The sequence below is a fragment of the Pantherophis guttatus genome, chromosome 2, assembly GCF_059756535.1.
Source record: "Pantherophis guttatus breed Tessera chromosome 2, ASM5975653v1, whole genome shotgun sequence".
Taxonomy (NCBI): domain Eukaryota; kingdom Metazoa; phylum Chordata; class Lepidosauria; order Squamata; family Colubridae; genus Pantherophis; species Pantherophis guttatus.
Genome location: NC_142064.1, coordinates 41,970,605 through 41,989,119, shown reverse-complemented (window position 1 = coordinate 41,989,119; position 18,515 = coordinate 41,970,605). Strand labels below are relative to the sequence as shown.

Genomic DNA, 18,515 nt, shown 5'->3' with positions numbered 1-18,515 from the left:
TCTCGTGGCTGTTCACCACCCTGAGTCCTTCGGGAGAAGGGCGGTATAGAAATTTAATAAAATAAAATAAATAAAATAAAATAAATATAGATCTGAGTTCCAGAGAATGCATAGTTCTATAGTGTGTCCTCAGTTAACAGAGATTAAGCAGAAATTTCCTAGGCACCCTGTCATTCTGTTGACCCACTTACTCATGCTACATACAATACATATTCTAACATTCATCTGACACTATTTCCCCCCCCACCTATTTGAATAATTATGTCTTCAATACACTGGCAAATACAAAGTGCTTGTGGAACATTGCAAGGGGTGGATCAGAGCAATCAAAGGGAATTGTTTTCTTTTTCTTTTCTTTTTTAAACTAAAGCTGACAGAACTTTGAGCTTAAAAAATCCAAAACAAACCTGTGCCCTGTAATGCTAGAGTTAGTGGCCACAGCTTCCTTTTTTTTCTTTGTACAATTGGAGGGATGTCCCTAATGCTTACATTATCAACAAGTTGATATTACAATGTAAAGTCTATCAAGTGCCTACCAAGCAACAATTGCATTTTACCCCAATATAGAATCTTCCAGAAAAAACAAATAGATGTAAGTCCTAGCTGAGACCTACCTGTTGTGTGTATGTAGAAGGAATAAGCAAAAAGAGAATGCAGATAATGATAAGCCCACTAGCTCTGCCCTATCTGGATGTATACTTTTTTTAATGGTCTATGATCTGCAGCCCAGACCATGTTTTACTCATGTTGTCCTCTATTTAGAAGTCTGATTTTCCAGGTCTCTAATCATGTAAGGAACTTAAAGGGCTAGGATTCACTACTTCAAAACTTCTTTCTAGCTCATGTAGAGTGATGCAAGAAGAGAGCCAGATTTTCACGCTTCCTTGCTGCCCTGTAGACAGATTATAGGTAAACTTGTCAGTCACACAAAAAGAGATTTAGATGTCAAGATGAGGAAAGAAGTTTACACAATGGATATTTCTTGCTTAATGTTCTATTTGAAGCTGCCTATCTTTCACTCCTTCCCCTCCCTTCCTCAAACTATCTCCTGATATTCAGAATGTGGTTGAAAGGTTTTGGAGGGGTATATTGTGAAAATTGTATTTTTTAAGAATAATAAATGCATATTTTATCTTACAGTGAATGAAAATACCTTATACGTAATTTGAATTTAATTTTTCTGTGACAAAAGGACATGACAGACAAAATGGGTCCTAAGAATACCAGTTAAATATAACTTGCTCCAAAAGTCTACAAAATTAGAATTTCCCTATTAATCACCTTGGTGTATATGCATACTTGATGTTAAACTCAGGATCATATTTTAAATACTGATTAAATAAAAGATACCCTGTTTCCCTGAAAATAAGACATACCCTGATAATAAGCCCAATTGCATGCATTAAAATAAGCCTCCCCCTGAAAATAAGCCCTCTCTGAAAATATTTAAATGCAGAGCTGGAAATCAGGTAAGATGGCAAGAGGAGCCCCATCTTGTTCCACGCGCCCCAAAATAATAAAATCTCCCCGAAAATAAGGCCAAGCACTTATTTCAGGGTTAAAAGAAAAATAAGACAGGGTCTTATTTTCGGGGAAACACCGTAGTAAAAATATCATAAAAGCTTAAATACATAATTTAGTGAGGACATTTTAAGATTCTTCTATCCAATGCTAAGATAGATAGATAGATGATAGAGAGATAGATATAGATATAGAGACAGAGACAGGCAGACAGACAGACAATTATAATTCCCAACAAAAGCCATGTGGCTTTTTCTCAGACGTCTGATCAAAGTTCATGTAAGTTTAATAAATAATAGACTTACAGCAATAGTTAAACAATAGTCCAAAGTCAAGATAAACAACATTTTTCCTACTATCCAGACATACTCCAGTTTAAATATAACTTGCTCCAAAAGTCTACAAAATTAGAATTTCCCTATTAATCACCTTGAAGATCATGTTGAGACTATTATACTTGATGTGCTAATATAATCTGGGCGACAATCACTCTGTTTATCATTAAACACTTCAGTTCACTGAAACCTGAGGAAAAATACTTTAAAACAAAATCTAAGGCCATGAAAGGAGGCCCAAATTCACCCACTTTGAACAGCTGATTTTTTTCCTGTTTTTTTTTTTCCCTGTCTTTTGTTTTGGTTGCTGTTTTAATAAACACTGTCTACAGGTTATATTTTTTTAAAATAATACAGTGTTTCTACAATTCTTGTTTTAGTCTTCTAGAATCAAATACAGTAATGAATAAATGATCTATGGATACATAACAGATAATGAAGTAATTATAATGATAGCTGACTAAATAGATATGTCTTCTTTTGAGTTATATTAAGAAATAAAATTGTCTTTCACTACCTCTCCTTAATTTGAAGCTTTCTCCAACTCCATAGTTTGAAAGGCTTCTTGCAAACTGGGAGGGGGAAAATTTAAAAGCAGAGATTGGTTTTCATTCAAAGGTTCTTAGCAAAAGATAACTATGATAGACTACCACCAGAAAGGGAGAACCTCCTGGTGTCTATTAAAGTGGTGCTTACACTTGTACAATAACTTCTCTTTTCATCCTATCCTTAGAAATAAAACTGAGATGAAGACATTTCCAATTAATAAACTTTGGGTTAATCCTGCAACACAACGAGTAGCTTTATAGCCACAAGATCTTACAGATCAGTGTTTTATTAAGAAATTATGTTGGTAACCCAAAGAATCAAAATCTTTAGACGTAAAAGTGAATTTGTTGGGAAAAGGTCCACTGTGGATAATAATTAGGGAAAGACCATCCAGGTCTCATGGTTGGTTTTCTCAGGGAGCCTTCCTTGTTCCTTCTAGTTCTCTCTCTCTTTTTTTATTCTGTTGTCCTATATTTTATAAAGTGTATAGAAAAATTGAAAAGTAGTGTCAGTGACACTGATTTTTATTTTGCCCTGTGAAGGAAAATGTTCTATCTCTCATACCATCAAATCAGAACTAATCTAATGCGTAAACCTCCCGTCCTAAACACTCAGGTCTCCTGGAAAGATAAAGGTGCAATCTAATTCTCACCAGTGACACTACTGACTATGGGATTTGGGAAGAGGATTTGGGAAAACAGATATTCCATTTATTCAGATCTCAACATGTGATCAAATTAACAGGTGTTCTTTTTCTGTGCCTTCAAGACAGTATTGAACTCCTAGCAACTGCCTGGATTCCTCCCTGCATTTCTCTTGGCAAGATTTTTTAAAAATAGCTTGCCACTGTCTTTCTTCAAGGGCTGAGAGAGTGTGACTGGCCAAGGATCACCCAGATGTCTGCAAGCCTAAGACTAGAATTCATGGTCTCTGGCTGGCCTGATGGCTTAATCACTACACTGAACTTGCTCTCATGCTCTGTTGTGACTTATCTAAAGCTAGGCTTTTCTTGTACAATTTGTTAATGTAAAAAATGCTTAATATTTTTACATAAGCTTCAGTCAAGGTGAAGCCTATTATTTTGCCTTCTTATAGAATTAAATACATTTATACATTTCCTTGTCTGCAATGTGCTTGCAGAGAAGGCTGATCTAATTCTCTGATGATGATGCTTTTTTACCAGTGAGAATCTCAGCCCAGAAGAGAAAAGGATGTAAGCTCCCAAACTGGATGTTTAATACATTTTGAAGATGCTGTCTCTTGGATGTTTCTATTCTATTATTATTATTGATTAAAAAAAATCAAATATAAATATAAACCCAAAAGGTTTTAGTGTTCTTTGCCAATTAGCTTATTATTCCTAGAAATTGAATACATTACCATTTTGATCCCTTTGGAAGCACACACAGAATGGATGCAAGTTAGACTTTAATGTGAACTATTTAAATAAGTACAAAGGTACATCTGTACTCAGCAGATTGATCAATGTCAATATTTGGGTCAGTAGATTTTGGCATCTTCTTATATTTACAGTCTTTTAAGCTACTTTGCCTATTATGCAATGGAATAACTGTATTTTCTCACAAGTATCTCTGAATTCAATGAGATCTATATTCCAGTAAATACGTTTATAGAGATGCAATCTTAAATGTGATATAATGTTCAAAGACAAGATAATCATAGTAGTAAACTTAGACATTGTTATTAGTGGAAATATATAAAACACAGTTTAAAAATTATACCTAGAAAGCATGTACCTTTCGCCATGCCCTAAAAACATTACTATTCCAACAAGCAGGGCTGGCCTAAATAATAATAATATTTTTACTATTTTAATGGGTTGTTTTATTAGAATTTTCGGCCAATTGATTTAATTGTTTTAACTTGTTTTTAATTTTTCTATTGTCATGGTTTTATTTCTGGCTGTACACCGCCCTGAGTCCTTCGGGAGAAGGACGGTATAGAAATTTAATAAAATAAATAAATAAATAAAATGTATTTTAGAGCTCATCTCAAGAACTACTATAAACTTTTAAGACACATTTCTGTTAGCAATTTATGGGGAGATTGCAATGGTTTGGAATAGGGTTGGGATGATGATTAGTTGTTCTTCTGTTTCTTGCTTCAGAGATGGGAATCCTGGTTGGCCTGCTTGAATGGGCAGGTCTATCAGTGCCTGCCTTCTCCTTTTAGTTATTATTCTCTCTTCAGTTGTCCCCATTTTCTCCTTTGCTTTCACAGAAATTTGTAGAAAGGATGCTCTTACATCCCCTTGCCATATTTTCCCATTTAACACTCAGACTTTTTCCTCATTGCCCACCTTGATATTGGACCAGTGTTCCTTCTACAGTATGCTACAATGATTAAAGGGGACATTTCTATCATTCATTCTTCTACCGTAGTCCATAGAAATTTGTGGCAATGCTGAATTGGGAATTTTGGTTCAGAGAAAGAAATCGCATTACCTGAAATTCTGCAGCTTTGTTCCAAAACTCATATGTTGCCAATTAAGGTTTTGTTTGTATTTTTTAAGCAAAGGGAATTATTGCAATACAGTGGGCATAGAATGGGAAAGAAATCCATCCGAGCATAAATCTATTGAGAGATGTCAGAATGGAACATATGTGTAGTGGCAGTAGGATATTATGATGGCTAGGAACATTTACTGAACTCCATGAGTTGTTGTTAATTTACTGGAAGAAAAATAAAAAAATAAATCAATAAATTGATGACCATCAGCAGCCTAGGAGAAATGGCAGCCAACTGGAAAGGGACGGACATGCCTAGTGCTGTAGAATCAGAGTTAGGGGTGTTGCTAGGCTGGAATGAATTGTGGTAAAGTAATCACTAGGAAGAATATAAGATATCTTAGGATGGAAGCCAGTACTTCTGAAGTGGCGTTGGGTGGAGGACAACATCATCCATTATTGCATGCAAGGTGGACCATACAAAGTAATGGGGTAAGCAAAAATGCATCTGGTCACAAATACACACTTGTAAGTCCTAAACAATATGCTTAGTATTATTTTCAATAACACTGGCTGCCTATCCTATACAAATGCTCTTCAATTATTTTAAAAGGTATTTAAAAGATACTTTTTCATTTTGGAAATAAGGAGAATCCATGAACAAAAGAAACTAAATTTTCTTTTATTACTGAATTTCTTCATTAACTCAGCAAATATAGAGCTGAGAATTACATATTTATCAAGATATTATCAATTTCTATCATTGCTTCCCAGTCATCTTTTGATATGCAAAATCAACTATTGTATGGAGTTATTTTGGTTAGATTTTTCCCCTATAGTTAGATGATTGAGATATTCCTATATTTACATGTACTTTATTATTATTCAAATGATATGGTGGAGTCTTATCCATTACTTAAGATTCTCCCTTTATCTTTTGTTCACACAGTATCTTATCTTCTACAACTGGTATAACAAAGCTACACTCAGAAGCAGACCAGAAAAAGTTACTGTGGATTTAAATATGGCTGCAGTTAAGAATGCAAAAAAATATGCCATGGGAAGGAGAAATTTTGGGATGCTCTCTACATAGTGATTCACAACTTAGAAAATCACATTAACTGCAAATATTAACAACATGACGTTCAAAAGATATTTTGGCTGGCTTTAGCACATTCTTTTATTCAGTTTTTATAATCTTTGGTTAACTAGGTTCAACAAACAGGAGTTCATCACAAGGTTATATTTTGTTTTGTTTTTAAAAAAATGTTTGAATTCATTAAATTACACTTAGGTAATGTAGGGAAAGAACTGGTTTCAGAAAAGCATACACCAAGTGACTTTGTTTATTTATGCATTTCAGTTCAACTTGTAAGCAAGACCAACTGAATTAAACAGAATTTTCTTTCACATACACCATATTCCCTTACCCTATCTTGAACTTGTTTAAACAGCAATTGTTCAACCAGAACAAAAGATCCTGCATTACATAGTAGTATGGGGGATTCAGCTCTAAACAAGATTTCCCTTAAAGTGGAGAATTAAGAGAAAGCTTGCTTCAATATATGACTATGACACTAAATCTCTTCCACTACCTCTCGTTCATTTGTTTTTTGTTTGTTTGAAAAGTCCTTCAAGCAACAACAGCTTCTGTGCACTGTTAAGCATAATGTTCTTAAAAACTGCAATATTATCTTACTTTTGGATGCTACTAGAGGAAGCTGCACATAATGTAAAGAGTGAAAATCAAGACACAATAAAAGAGAGGTTAAATATTAAGGTAAAGGAGTCACTGGGGATTTTGTTACTCATTGCCAGCTATAGGAGGCGGTGCTCATCTCCATTTCAAGGCCATTGAGGCAGTGCTGCTCAAAGACATTTCCATGGTCATGGGGCCAGCATGATATCACAGAGCACTGTTACCTTCCCCCCAAAGTGGTATCTATTTGTCTACTCTCATTTACATGTTTTCAAACTGCTAGGTTGGCAGAAGCTGGGGCAAGGCCAGGAACTCACTCCATCATGTGGCACTTGGATCTCGAACCTGGGATGCCAGCTTTCCAGCTGACAAGCCCAGGATCTTAATCACTGAGTCATCTTGCTGTCCCTATAAAAGAGAGGATGTTAAGTGATTTGCTGCTGATTGGCAGACATCAACTTCAGTTGTTTTCAGACCACTTGTGTAGATAACTTCATGATCTTCAAGATATGTACTTGTTCAAAATATAGCCAGATAGAGAACTCTGCATGTTAATGGCCACTTTTGTTATAACAGAAGTTATAACTTCTGTGAGTTCAAGAATCTGTGTGGTTATCCTGAAGCTAGAGGGACGTGGAATAAAACATACATATGGTACTGTGTCAAAAAGATAACACTGCCTTCATAATACTGTTTTGGAATAAGCCCCTTTTCCTCTTAGTCCTGCTCATATAGCGTGCAGTTGAATCTGATAATAAGTATAAGAAAAACCTAAATGTGATTTATTGTTGTTAGATTTATAACAAATTATGTTAAATACTCTCCTGACTACACAACTGTAAAAATTTAAACTTGTAAATTCTTTAAACCACACAATTGCAGCTACAGGCTCTGCTGCTTCCACATTTTCAAAGATCAAAGGAAATCAGTTAAATATATATGAATAAAGATATATGACAAATATATTACAGAAAATTTTAAAATTGCTGTTGCTTATATTTCTTTATCACTGATCCCAAAATGGCTATCCTTTATCAAAGAAATTGTTAAGTCTGATTTCATTACAAAACAGTTAAGATGGAAAGTATTAGAAAATGTAACAGTTTTTCATAGATTAAAAAGACACCATGTCTTTTTATCACACTACATAATGTAAACTAGTATACTAATACAAGAAAGTCTATATCATACCTAACAACTTTGTTAATTGTCACTATTCTGTCTCTCATTTCTTTCACCATTTTCCCTCCAACCACAACAGCTGAACAAATATATAACTTTCTTCTCAGGAATATTCTCCATTCATTTGAAACTTACATGAAGCTTAATACATTAATAGCCAGTATCTACAGGGTGAGGTTGACTGTTGTTATTTTATATATGACCTGTCCCAGGTTATCCACAGAACAGTGTCACACACTGGATCTGGTGGTGTTCCTGTTGGAGCATTGAGTAGGTGATCTGGAATTGGGGGAGTTTTTGGTGTCCAACTTGTCATGGTCAGGTCAAGCCCTGGTTACAATGGGACTCTCTGACGCCACCCATCTACTGCAGAAAGGCAGGAACATTGGTCCACCCACAGCAAGTGATTGGCTTGGATGTTGTTGTGTCTTTTACCTGAAGAGATTTGATCCTTTTTAAACATTCAAACATTCTTTTCCTAAGCTATTCAGCATCTTTCTGCATTTCATCAAATATTCTTTCTAGCATATCAACATTAATGCATCTATTTTAAATCTAATTACAGGCAGTCTTCAATTTACAGCCACAATTGAGCCCAAAATTTCCATTGTTAAGCAAGGCAGTTGTTAAGTGAGTTTTGCCCTATTTAAAACCTTTTTTTTACTACAGTTGTTAAGTGAATCATGTGATCATTGACTTTGCTTGTTGGAAGCCAGTTGTGAAGGTTACAAATCGTGATCACAGGATATGCAAATTTTATAAATATGTGCCAGTTGTCAAGTGCCTGAATTTTGATCACGTGACCATGGGAATGCAGCAATGGTTGTAAGTGTGAACACCAGTCATAAGTCACTTTTTTCAGTGCAGTTATAATTTTGAACAGTCAGTAAACTAACAGTTATAAATTGAGGACTACTTTTATTAACTGTATCATGACAAGAAGCTCAAAATTAAGAACTTCTCTTAACCCAATTCTGTGTGGCACCTCAGGAGTGGAGAGCTATTTGCTCATCTCCCATCAGACTATCAGATAAAGCAATTACGTTTTCAGACGGAACCAAATTTCAGTATAGAAACAACTAGAGTAACAGCTGGTAGAATTTTTCTTTCTCTTTTAGAGACAGTGCTGGAAGGGAAGGAGGAAGAGGAAGAAGAGGAAGAAGAGGAAGGGGAGGAAGGAAGGAAGGAAGGAAGGAAGGAAGGAAGGAAGGAAGGAAGGAAGGAAGGAAGGAGCAGCAGTAGCAGCTGTTGTTTCTTATGCTTGTAAAGAATATAACCTTTCCCAAATTCTAATCTTTCCAGAGAATCGTTTAAATTTATATTTATGCATATGATTTTATAAAAAATTCAGATAGTTTTTGACAGTTCATGGAAGGAAAAATGAAGCCAACATATTTCTGCTTTGACTCATAACAATATATGGCAACAATATATGGCATGACAGCTTAGTATTGATATCTATATAGAAAAGTCTTTTGGGTGTACCCAAACCATTGGACACACTCAAGTAACTGTCAATCCCAGTCCATCATTCTGAGATATTAATTGAAAGATTAATACATGATTTATTCTAGTGCCTTCTGAGGTATAATGCTGAATACAACTTTCTAATAAGAGCCATATGGTTTTCTCACTTACAAAACAATGTTTTATTCACACTAATTACAATGGCAATATTTCCACTCATTAGGAGTCGTTACTTTCAGTCCCAAAATTTCAGCGAAAGTGAGGAAAATTCACTATAATGGTCTGGCTTACTTATTTTATAGCCAATGACTAAGTCATTGGCTTATTTTTTAAGAAACAAAAAAAAGCAGAAAATAAATTAATAAATGCAATTAAATACAATTATAAATACACAATAAATACAATTTGGATAGCAACATGTAGCGTAATAAGATATGCTCAAAGGAAAAAATATTCTCAAGAAAAACAAAAGGATATAGTGGAATTCTATCTGTTAGCCTAGGAATGATCTAGGAAATTTACATAATAATTACAAAAGGCCAGTAGATCAGAGAAACAGATGAACTTTCCCAATTAGAAAGTTAAATATTTAAAAATTTAATGAGAACATGAAATTATAGCATTTGTGTTAGCTGGATCAGATGTTTCTGAACATTTTAAGACAACCAGAAATAGGCAGAGTATATGGAAAAATACAAGATTGAAAACCTTCTCCATAGTAATACTATAATGATGGTTTTAACTAATATGAGCCCATTAAATTATGCCACATTTAATGAGTGCTTAAACAATATCATTAAGAGTGCAGTAATTGGACCTATTTACAACAAGAAAACACATCTAACAGGCTAACTTCATTTCCGGAAATATAAATTACTCAATGCTGTTTTATTTGTATTTGTTATTAATACTTCTTTTCCTTCCTAAAAAATTAAAAAATAATAATAAATAAATAAAGAGATATAATGAGCAAATCAGAACCTTCCGGTAACTGTAGCCCAATTTTTAATAGATTTCCTCCCCTTAATTCTAAAATATTGGTGTTCAATTTTAATTACATCAGGTAAGAATGTACAATTATGTTTGTACGTGCAGTGACTTAGAACACTTAGTTAAGGCAGGATCCATACAATTCACAGTAATTATCACCCTGAGAATATTAGCTGTATACTTTCATGATGAAAACTGCCATCCATAGAAGAAGACTGGGAAGAAGCCATGATAGGCATCAAGCTAAAATTCTATAACAGATAATTTATTATGAAAATCAATAATTTATTTCAATAGAATAGAATAGAATAGAATAGAATAGAATAGAATAGAATAGAATAGAATAGAATAGAATAGAATAGAATAGAATAGAATAGGACAGAGTTGGAAGGGACTCTGGAGGTCTTCTAGTCCAACCCCCTGCTCAGGCAGAAAACCCTATACAATTTCAGACAAATGGTTCCCCAATCTCTTCTTAAAAACTTCCAGTGTTGGAGAATTCACAACTTCTGGAGGCAAGTTCCACCGGTTAATTGTTCTAATTGTCAGGAAATTTCTTCTTAGTTCTAGGTTGCTTCTCTCCTTGATTAGTTTCCATTCATTGCTTCTTGTCCTGCCCTCAGGTGCTTTGGAGCAGGGGTCACCTACCTTTCGGACCTCAGGGACCACTAAATTCATAATTTTAAATTCCGTGGACCACTAATATGATCTGCCTAATGACCGGCTGGGTGGGTGTGGCTAGGGGGGTCATGTGACTGGATGGGCATGGCCAACACGATGTCACTCATGGCAGGGGGTGCCTCACCAGCTTCTACTTGCCCCTCCCCTCACACCCACTCATTGCCTGCCCACCCAGGCTCCTTAGGGCCCCAACAGGAAGCAGTTGTTGGAGCTAAGCAGCCACCATGAGAAAGAGGTGGCAAAACAGCTGGCTCAGTTCAAATTGGATCTGACCAAGGAGGCTCATCAGAAGCACCTCACTGCGGAGTATGAGCATAGGCTTTCCAAGCAGAGAGAAGACTTGCAGGAGTGCAAGGCCAGGTGCCGGCATCTGGAGGCTCAACTGGCTGAGATGATCAGCCAGTTCCAGGCCATGATACAGTCCCACTGGAACAGGGCCCTTTGGCTCTTCACCACTAGCAGCACTTGCCTCCAGCCTTTGCCTAAAGCTCCACACCAGGAAGCTAAAGCAGACCCCAAGTTGGAATTTCCCCCCCCCCTCTGACCCACACAAAGAGACCCCGAAGGGGGAGACTCTCTGCAGCAACACATTCATTATACATATCTGACCCAGGGGCCATAGTTTGAGAACCCCTGATTTAGTGTAATATAAAAAATACAATTTTTTTTCTGCGGACCACCAAAATTTTCTCATGGACCAGCAGTGGTCCATGAACCACCAGTTGGTGACTGCTGCTTTGAAGAATAGCTCGACTCCCTCTTCTTTGTGGCAACCCCTGAGATATTGGAATATTGCTATCATGTCATCCCTAGTCCTGCTTTTCATTAAACCAGATATGCCCAATTCCAGCAACCGTTCTTTATATGTTTTAGCCTCCAATCCCCTAATCATTATAAATAATGAAGTATTCTAAAGATATAAGTGTTGTAAGGATATTAACCTCAGTATATCCATATCCATTTCAATTTTTTGGCAATGCTACAGAAGTAGTTTGCCACTGGGTGGGTGGGTTTTTGGTGGGTGGGTGGGTTGGAAATTTTTTCAACTTCCCACTCTGGTTTATAGCCCTAGAATTGCTAGTAACTCCCCTTCCCAAAATCCTAACTAAGACCAATCCTACTTAGGTTTTTTTTTAAGTTCAGTAGGTGCTACCACATGCTAAGGCTTTAAAATAAGTACAGGTACTTCTTGTTTAGTGACTGCAGAGAGAGAGAGAAAGATACTGCAAAAATATTTTTTCTCATAATATGTCTTCTGTCTCACCCACTTCTTCATTTTTGCTTGCTCAGAGGCAAATGCTAGAAGCCACATTTCTCTTATAGTAGTAACAAATAGGATGGATTAGAAAACAATCAAATTATGAAAAGTTCTGGAGTACATGCTACTTTCTCCTACTTAGTTGGAATTGGATCTCAAATGAATATAACAATTGATCAGTGATTACTTTTTAAATCAGAGTTCCCCAACCTTTCTGGCTTTGTGGACCAGCGGGCGGGGGGAGTGGAAATGGTTCCACGCAAGCAGTGGGCAAGTGGACATCACATGACCTGATTGAGGACCAAATGTATGTTTCTCCCTGAGACAATGGTAAGAACTGAAAACATTACTTATATAGTAAGTGTAAAATGGGTGGCATAAAAATTTAATATATTTTTTTTAATGAAAAGAAGCTCATATTTTTCCTAAATTTGGAACGTATGGTAGAGGTGACATTTTAAATATAAAATTAAAAGGACTGATTTCAAAGGCCATCTTTATGAAATAATTTAGTTAAGACAAAGTAACCAAAGTTTAAGCATATATAGGTATGCTTGTGGACATACATGTGCATCCATGCACACATTTCTGCATGAGAATTAAAAAACAAAACAAAACCCTTGTTAGATCAGGCCAAGACCTGGGTTCACCAAGCATTTTATTTTTCGCAGTATCCAGCAGCTGTCTCTGGATAGCTTATAAGCAGAAGTTGAAGTCTATCCCTCACCTAACATTGTTCCTTGCAACTGGTACTCAAAGATCTGCTATGCCCTATCTAGAAGCAGCACAATCTTTGAGGATGAAACCTGTTTATAGACCTGTGTTCCATGAATGTATTTAAAACCTCTTTAAAGTCATGTTAGTTAGAGTCCATAAACATGAATTGTACAGGTTAATTATGTGCTACAGGAAGAAGTGCTTTCTTCTGTCCATTGTGAATCTGCCAATCAGCCTCACTGTCTGGCTCCAAGTCCAGTGTTTTAAGGAAAATTTCTCCCTGTCCACTTTCTTCAGACCATGCGTGATTTACAATGTGGTCAGGAACCCATTAAGTTGCCTTTCTTCAAGCCAGAGTTCCAAATATTGTAGCCTTGAGTTCCCCCGGCCCCATCATTTGGATGGTTCTTTATTGCCCCTTTGCACCTTTATTGCATCTGTTTCAAATATGGCACCAAGAATGGCTCTTCAGCTGTAGACATGCCATAGATTTGAATAAAAGCTTTGCTGTAATGCCAACTTTGTTTTCAATCCCCTCCTTAATGATCCACAGAATGGAATTTTCCTTTCTCACAGCTGCCACACACTGAGTCAACATCTTCTCTGAACTATTCCCTGTGATGCCAATATTTTTTTTTATTACTAACAGACAATTATGCCAACATCACTAAATAAGACAAATGGGGTCGGGAGGGGAAGTTAATGTGTATCGCTTTATACTTTCTTAAATGGATGGAATTTGCCTGAGTATTCATTACCCAGTTTAAGGAGATATCTGGGGAGCGCAATCACCTTTGGATTTTATCACCCAGAATACTTCAGTATCGTCTGCAAATTTAGCACAGTATCCAGTTACAGTTCACTGGTTAAGCAACTTTTAAAAAAATGTTGAAGTGGCTGAAGCACCATTAATCAAAACTCAAGTTACTAATAGTTTCAGTCACAAATAGTTCATATAACCAAAAATATAATATAAAATATAAAAATTGTTTAAGCTGCCTTAATGTTTTCAGTCATTTTCTTTTCATTGAATACTATATTTGAGAATATTAGAATTGTTTTTGCTCATGACGCATGTCTATGTGTGATATGTTGACAACAGGAAAAATTCTGTTAAACAAGAAGAATAAAAGCTGATCATTTGAAATTAATAGTACTGGACTTCTAATTTTATCACTGAAATTTGATTTCCTGCACACAATCTTTATTAATGAGACTTCACACACCTATCAACATGAAATGATTAGTAATATTAAAATATATGCTTCTTAGTGTGGCCTGCCATTAAGATAACTAAATGTGGACACATATTGATAACTCATTGCTTCTGATCTATTATTGTATGACATTTGCATAGAAAGAGTTGACCTCTTATTTTGTTTGCTGTTTAAAATATAAGATGGTTCTAACCAGTAGAGTTTATAAATTATAGTTATGTGTTAGTTGCTTTAAAAGGTTACATGTGGGGGCTCTAATCAGTAAAAATTATAGACAATGGCATCTGAATTTACTATGCAGAATAACAACTTGCAGGAATTATAGGAAGACATGATTTTCTTAATGCCTGATACCCAAAGATGCCTGACTTCATGTAACTATGGTCATGTGGATTGGATCCAAATTTAGTCATATTTAGGGCAGACACACTGATGTCAGTGAAACTTTTGTTACACATGACTGAATTAAGTACTACTGATTTCATAGTTGATTGAGTAAGCTGTCTGGGAATGAATAAGTCTGAACTGTACCCACTGGGTGCAATTTTTATTCAGTGACTAAATTATACAGGTAGTCCTCAATTTACAAACACAATTGGGATCAGGATTTCCTTTCCAAGTTGTTGCAGTTATAAATCAAGTAATGATGTAAGCTTCAATTTTACAATCATTTTAACCGCAGTTCCACCATGGTTGTAAGTCAAGTCATGTGGTTGTAAGTACAAATCCAGCTAAATGATTTTTTTTTTTTTACCAGAAATTGGCAAAACCTTCAGAAATTGTCATCACATGACTATGGGATGCTGCAACCAATTGTAAATGTGAGCTGCTGCAAAGCGCCCAAATTGCAGTTGCATAACTGTGGAGCAGGGGTGACAGTTGTACATTCAAATTTAGACTGTAAGTGACTTTTTTGGGGGCCACTGTTAATAGTTGTAAATTGTAAATCAATGTTGTAAGTCAAGGACTACCTGTAAATTGGTCACACTGTTTCTGAAACTTATATAGAACATTGAATCATAAGGCTGGAAAGGACATTAGAGGTCTTCTAGACCAACCCCCCACTCAAGATGGCGAACCTATGGCACGCGTGACACAGGTGGAATGCAGCACCCTCTCTGTGGGCCATCGTCCCAGTTCAACTTTGCCACGCATGCGTGCATGCATCTTGTTGGCCAGCTGGTTGTCAGGTCTCTGCTGCGCATGTGCAGGGTGCTTGTGGAGGGCCACGTGTGCATGCGCGGGGTGGTGGTGGTGCATGCTGGGGCACACACACATGCGTGGGGCGGGGCACATGCAGGGGGCTGCGCACACATGCATGGGGCAAGGGGAGGGCCATTCACGCATGCGCAAGGCGCATGCGTGGGGGCCACATGTGCATTGCATTTTGGGGGTTCAGGTTCACACACACGCTCTTTGGGAACTCAGTCCAGAAAAGGTTAGCCCTCACTGCTTTATACTATACTCCTGGTCAAATGGTTGTTCAGTCAATTTTGAAGCCTTCAGTACAGAAAATTCTGACAGCAATTTACAGAAATTTTGAGGAACAGTATATTGCTATTACATATACCCTGTTTCCCCTAAAATAAGGGATTACCTGCTAATAAGCCTAATTGGGCTTTTGAGCACATGCATAACCCTCCCCCTGAAAATAAGCCCTCCCCAAAAATATTTAAACACAGAGCTGGAAATCAGGTAAGACGGCAATAGGAGCCCCATTTTAATAAGACCTCCCTGAAAATAAGGCCAAGCACTTATTTCGGGGTTCAAAAAAATATAAGACAGGGTCTTATTTTTGGGGAAACACAGTACGTAAAACAAACCCTTTTCCATTACCTTTGTAAGTTTAGTTGTTGCTGTTTACTTTTCAGCTTATTATGATAAAAATTAATCAAAGGTGAAAAGGAGATCTACAATCAAGCAATGAGACAGTATTGGCCATTCAAAACTTTATAATATTAACAAGACTAATGGTGCTGTATAATCATATACTATATCTGAAAAACAATGAAAGCAATCTGCGGTAGTATAGCTTTGTACTGAAAATTATCTACACTTCTCATTATATTTAAAACTTTGTTTCCATCAAAATGTTGTCTCATAAATTGCAGCACGTTTCAATGGAAATACCATGAATTTTTCCAAATTATGTTAAATGAAGTAATAAAATAACAACATATATGAAGATTTAAGGAACAATTGTTAGAAGTTACATTAATGAACAAGCAACAGTGTTCTGGCAATCAGTTCTGCCTGCACATTTTAAAATTGAGGACATAAAATGTGGGAAAGAGCCAAGGTAAGCACTTCTGTTGAAGGGACAAAGTCCCCCTTTGAAAAAGGTAAAACAAAACAAAACAAAAAAACCTCCCAGAAGAAAATCCTTCACAGCAACTAAGTTCAGGATGTTTACATTTCATACTCTTTCTCAGTAGGCTAGAAAGATGTATTAAAAATTGGCTGAAAATAAGGTGTTATGTAAATGCCACATAATATCCTATTGTAACAAAATGTTCAGACTTTTCAAAATTCAATTAAGTGCTCTCCTAGTTTGTTTCTTTATTGTGTCTTTGCATTCTGTGTAATAATTACTTAATAAATTCAGGTTAGTATAAGCAGCAAATGAGACTTTGAACTCCCCCACTTCCCTCTGCCCATTAACTTTCCAACTTCCATTGATAACATTTGCTGAGATTTGGAAATCTCAATATTGTACAGACAAAAAAAAAATGGTATGGTATTTTACCAAAAACCTAGAAGCAATGGGATGAAAAATACAATGGGATCCACTCCTCTAAAGACTCAACATTTGCACATCTCTGTGCCAGCTTCAGATTTGAAAAACAGTTAGATAAACTCAAGAAAATCTCTAAATATATTCCTTGTCATTGTAGTTTTTGAAAAATAAACAACACAGAAAAAGACAGATAATGCAAACATCCCTCCATTCTCATGTCTACCATGTCACATGATGTCTGTCCTTTGAGATAATCCAAACAAGAAACCCAAATCTTGAAAACTACCATACTTTTTGGAGTATAAAATGCACTCCCCCCCCCAAAGAGGGTGGAAATGTTGGTGCGTCTTATACACCAAATACAGCCATTTTTGGCCTCCAGAAACCCCACCCTGCGCATCCCGTTTTTGCTAAAAACAGGTCCATTTTTCACAAAAACGGGATGCACAGAGGGTTTGGGAGGCCTACAGAGTGTTCCTAGGGGCTGGGGAGGGCAAAAACGCAATGCATGGGGGGTTTGGGAGGCCAAAACTGTAAATAAATGGAGTATTATGGTAAAAATACTAAATAAACAGAGCTGTTTATTTCAGATGCTATTCATATAATGTTGATTACTCAAAATTTAAAAAATGAAGTTGATGAGCTTATTATAAACCATCCTCTCTTAAGTATGCAAGCTTGAAGAAGCATAGAGAGGACACAAAAATTACCCATGTTATAATTCAAATAAAGGAGAATTTACAATCTATGGGATATTAGCCTTTGTTCATCCACAATCAAATTAATATGCACAAAAAACTTTATAGCTCTATAGCTGATGTTTTGGATAATTTAACCAATTTACTTAGTCTCAAGGAACAACTAAGCCACTGAAAAGTAGCATTCCATCTTTTGCCTCAATCAAACATTTCACTAGGAAAATAAATTTCTAATATACCAGGGGAAAGGTTTCACTGCCACCTGCTGGTTTTGATAGCTAATATCTGTAACTGACCTAAACAAGGAAATAATTGTACTGAGCCTGAAAAATTTCAGAAATGGTACTTAAATAGCACTTTTGACACAAGATGAAAATGTTTGGTGGTATGTTCAAAAGTACAGCACACACATCAAGTGCTCATTCTCCTTCTGATCAGAAAGATATTGTTCCTGTGGTTTTCTCCTTGCTTTTTCCAAGTGAATATCACTGAGCTTGGGCAAAGTAGAAAATGTTGCTGTTTTAAATATTTGGAAATGTGACTCCAACAACCAATAGCATTTACCTCTGGAAACTGATGTAGGGCAAATTGAAATGTGTAGGTGATGTGTTCTATTTACATAATGAATTTTTATATGTAGACAATTAAACAGTGGAATGGCTTGCCTCCAAAAGCTGTGGTTGCTCCATCAATGAAGGTTTTTAAGAAGTGATTGAACAGCCATTTGTCTGGAATGGAACTGGGTCTCCTGCTTGAGCAGGGGATTGAACTAGACCTTCTATTATTTTATGTATAGGATGAAACTGGGTGTAAAGTAGTACATGGGATAATGTGGTTATAGAAAGCTTTACATTAAATTAAACATGTTCCTACCTGAGTACCCAAGCAGGCAACCATCATATGAGTGAGGAGTTTAGCAGCAAACATTGATGTTCTGGTACATAAGAAATATGAAAATATAGCCAAGATGAATCCTGTTTTAACCAATCAAAAGTA

At 36.2% G+C, this 18,515-nt stretch overlaps 1 protein-coding gene across 1 annotated transcript in view; it reads right to left on the bottom strand.

Moving 5' to 3' along the window:
* Window positions 1–18,515, bottom strand: part of ADGRV1 (adhesion G protein-coupled receptor V1) — a 277,279-nt gene that overhangs the window by 85,367 nt on the left and 173,397 nt on the right. The window contains exon 83 of the mRNA XM_060690619.2: window positions 18,393–18,493. Coding sequence (XP_060546602.2) covers window positions 18,393–18,493 — 101 coding nt within the window. The remainder of the gene's footprint in view (window positions 1–18,392; window positions 18,494–18,515) is intronic.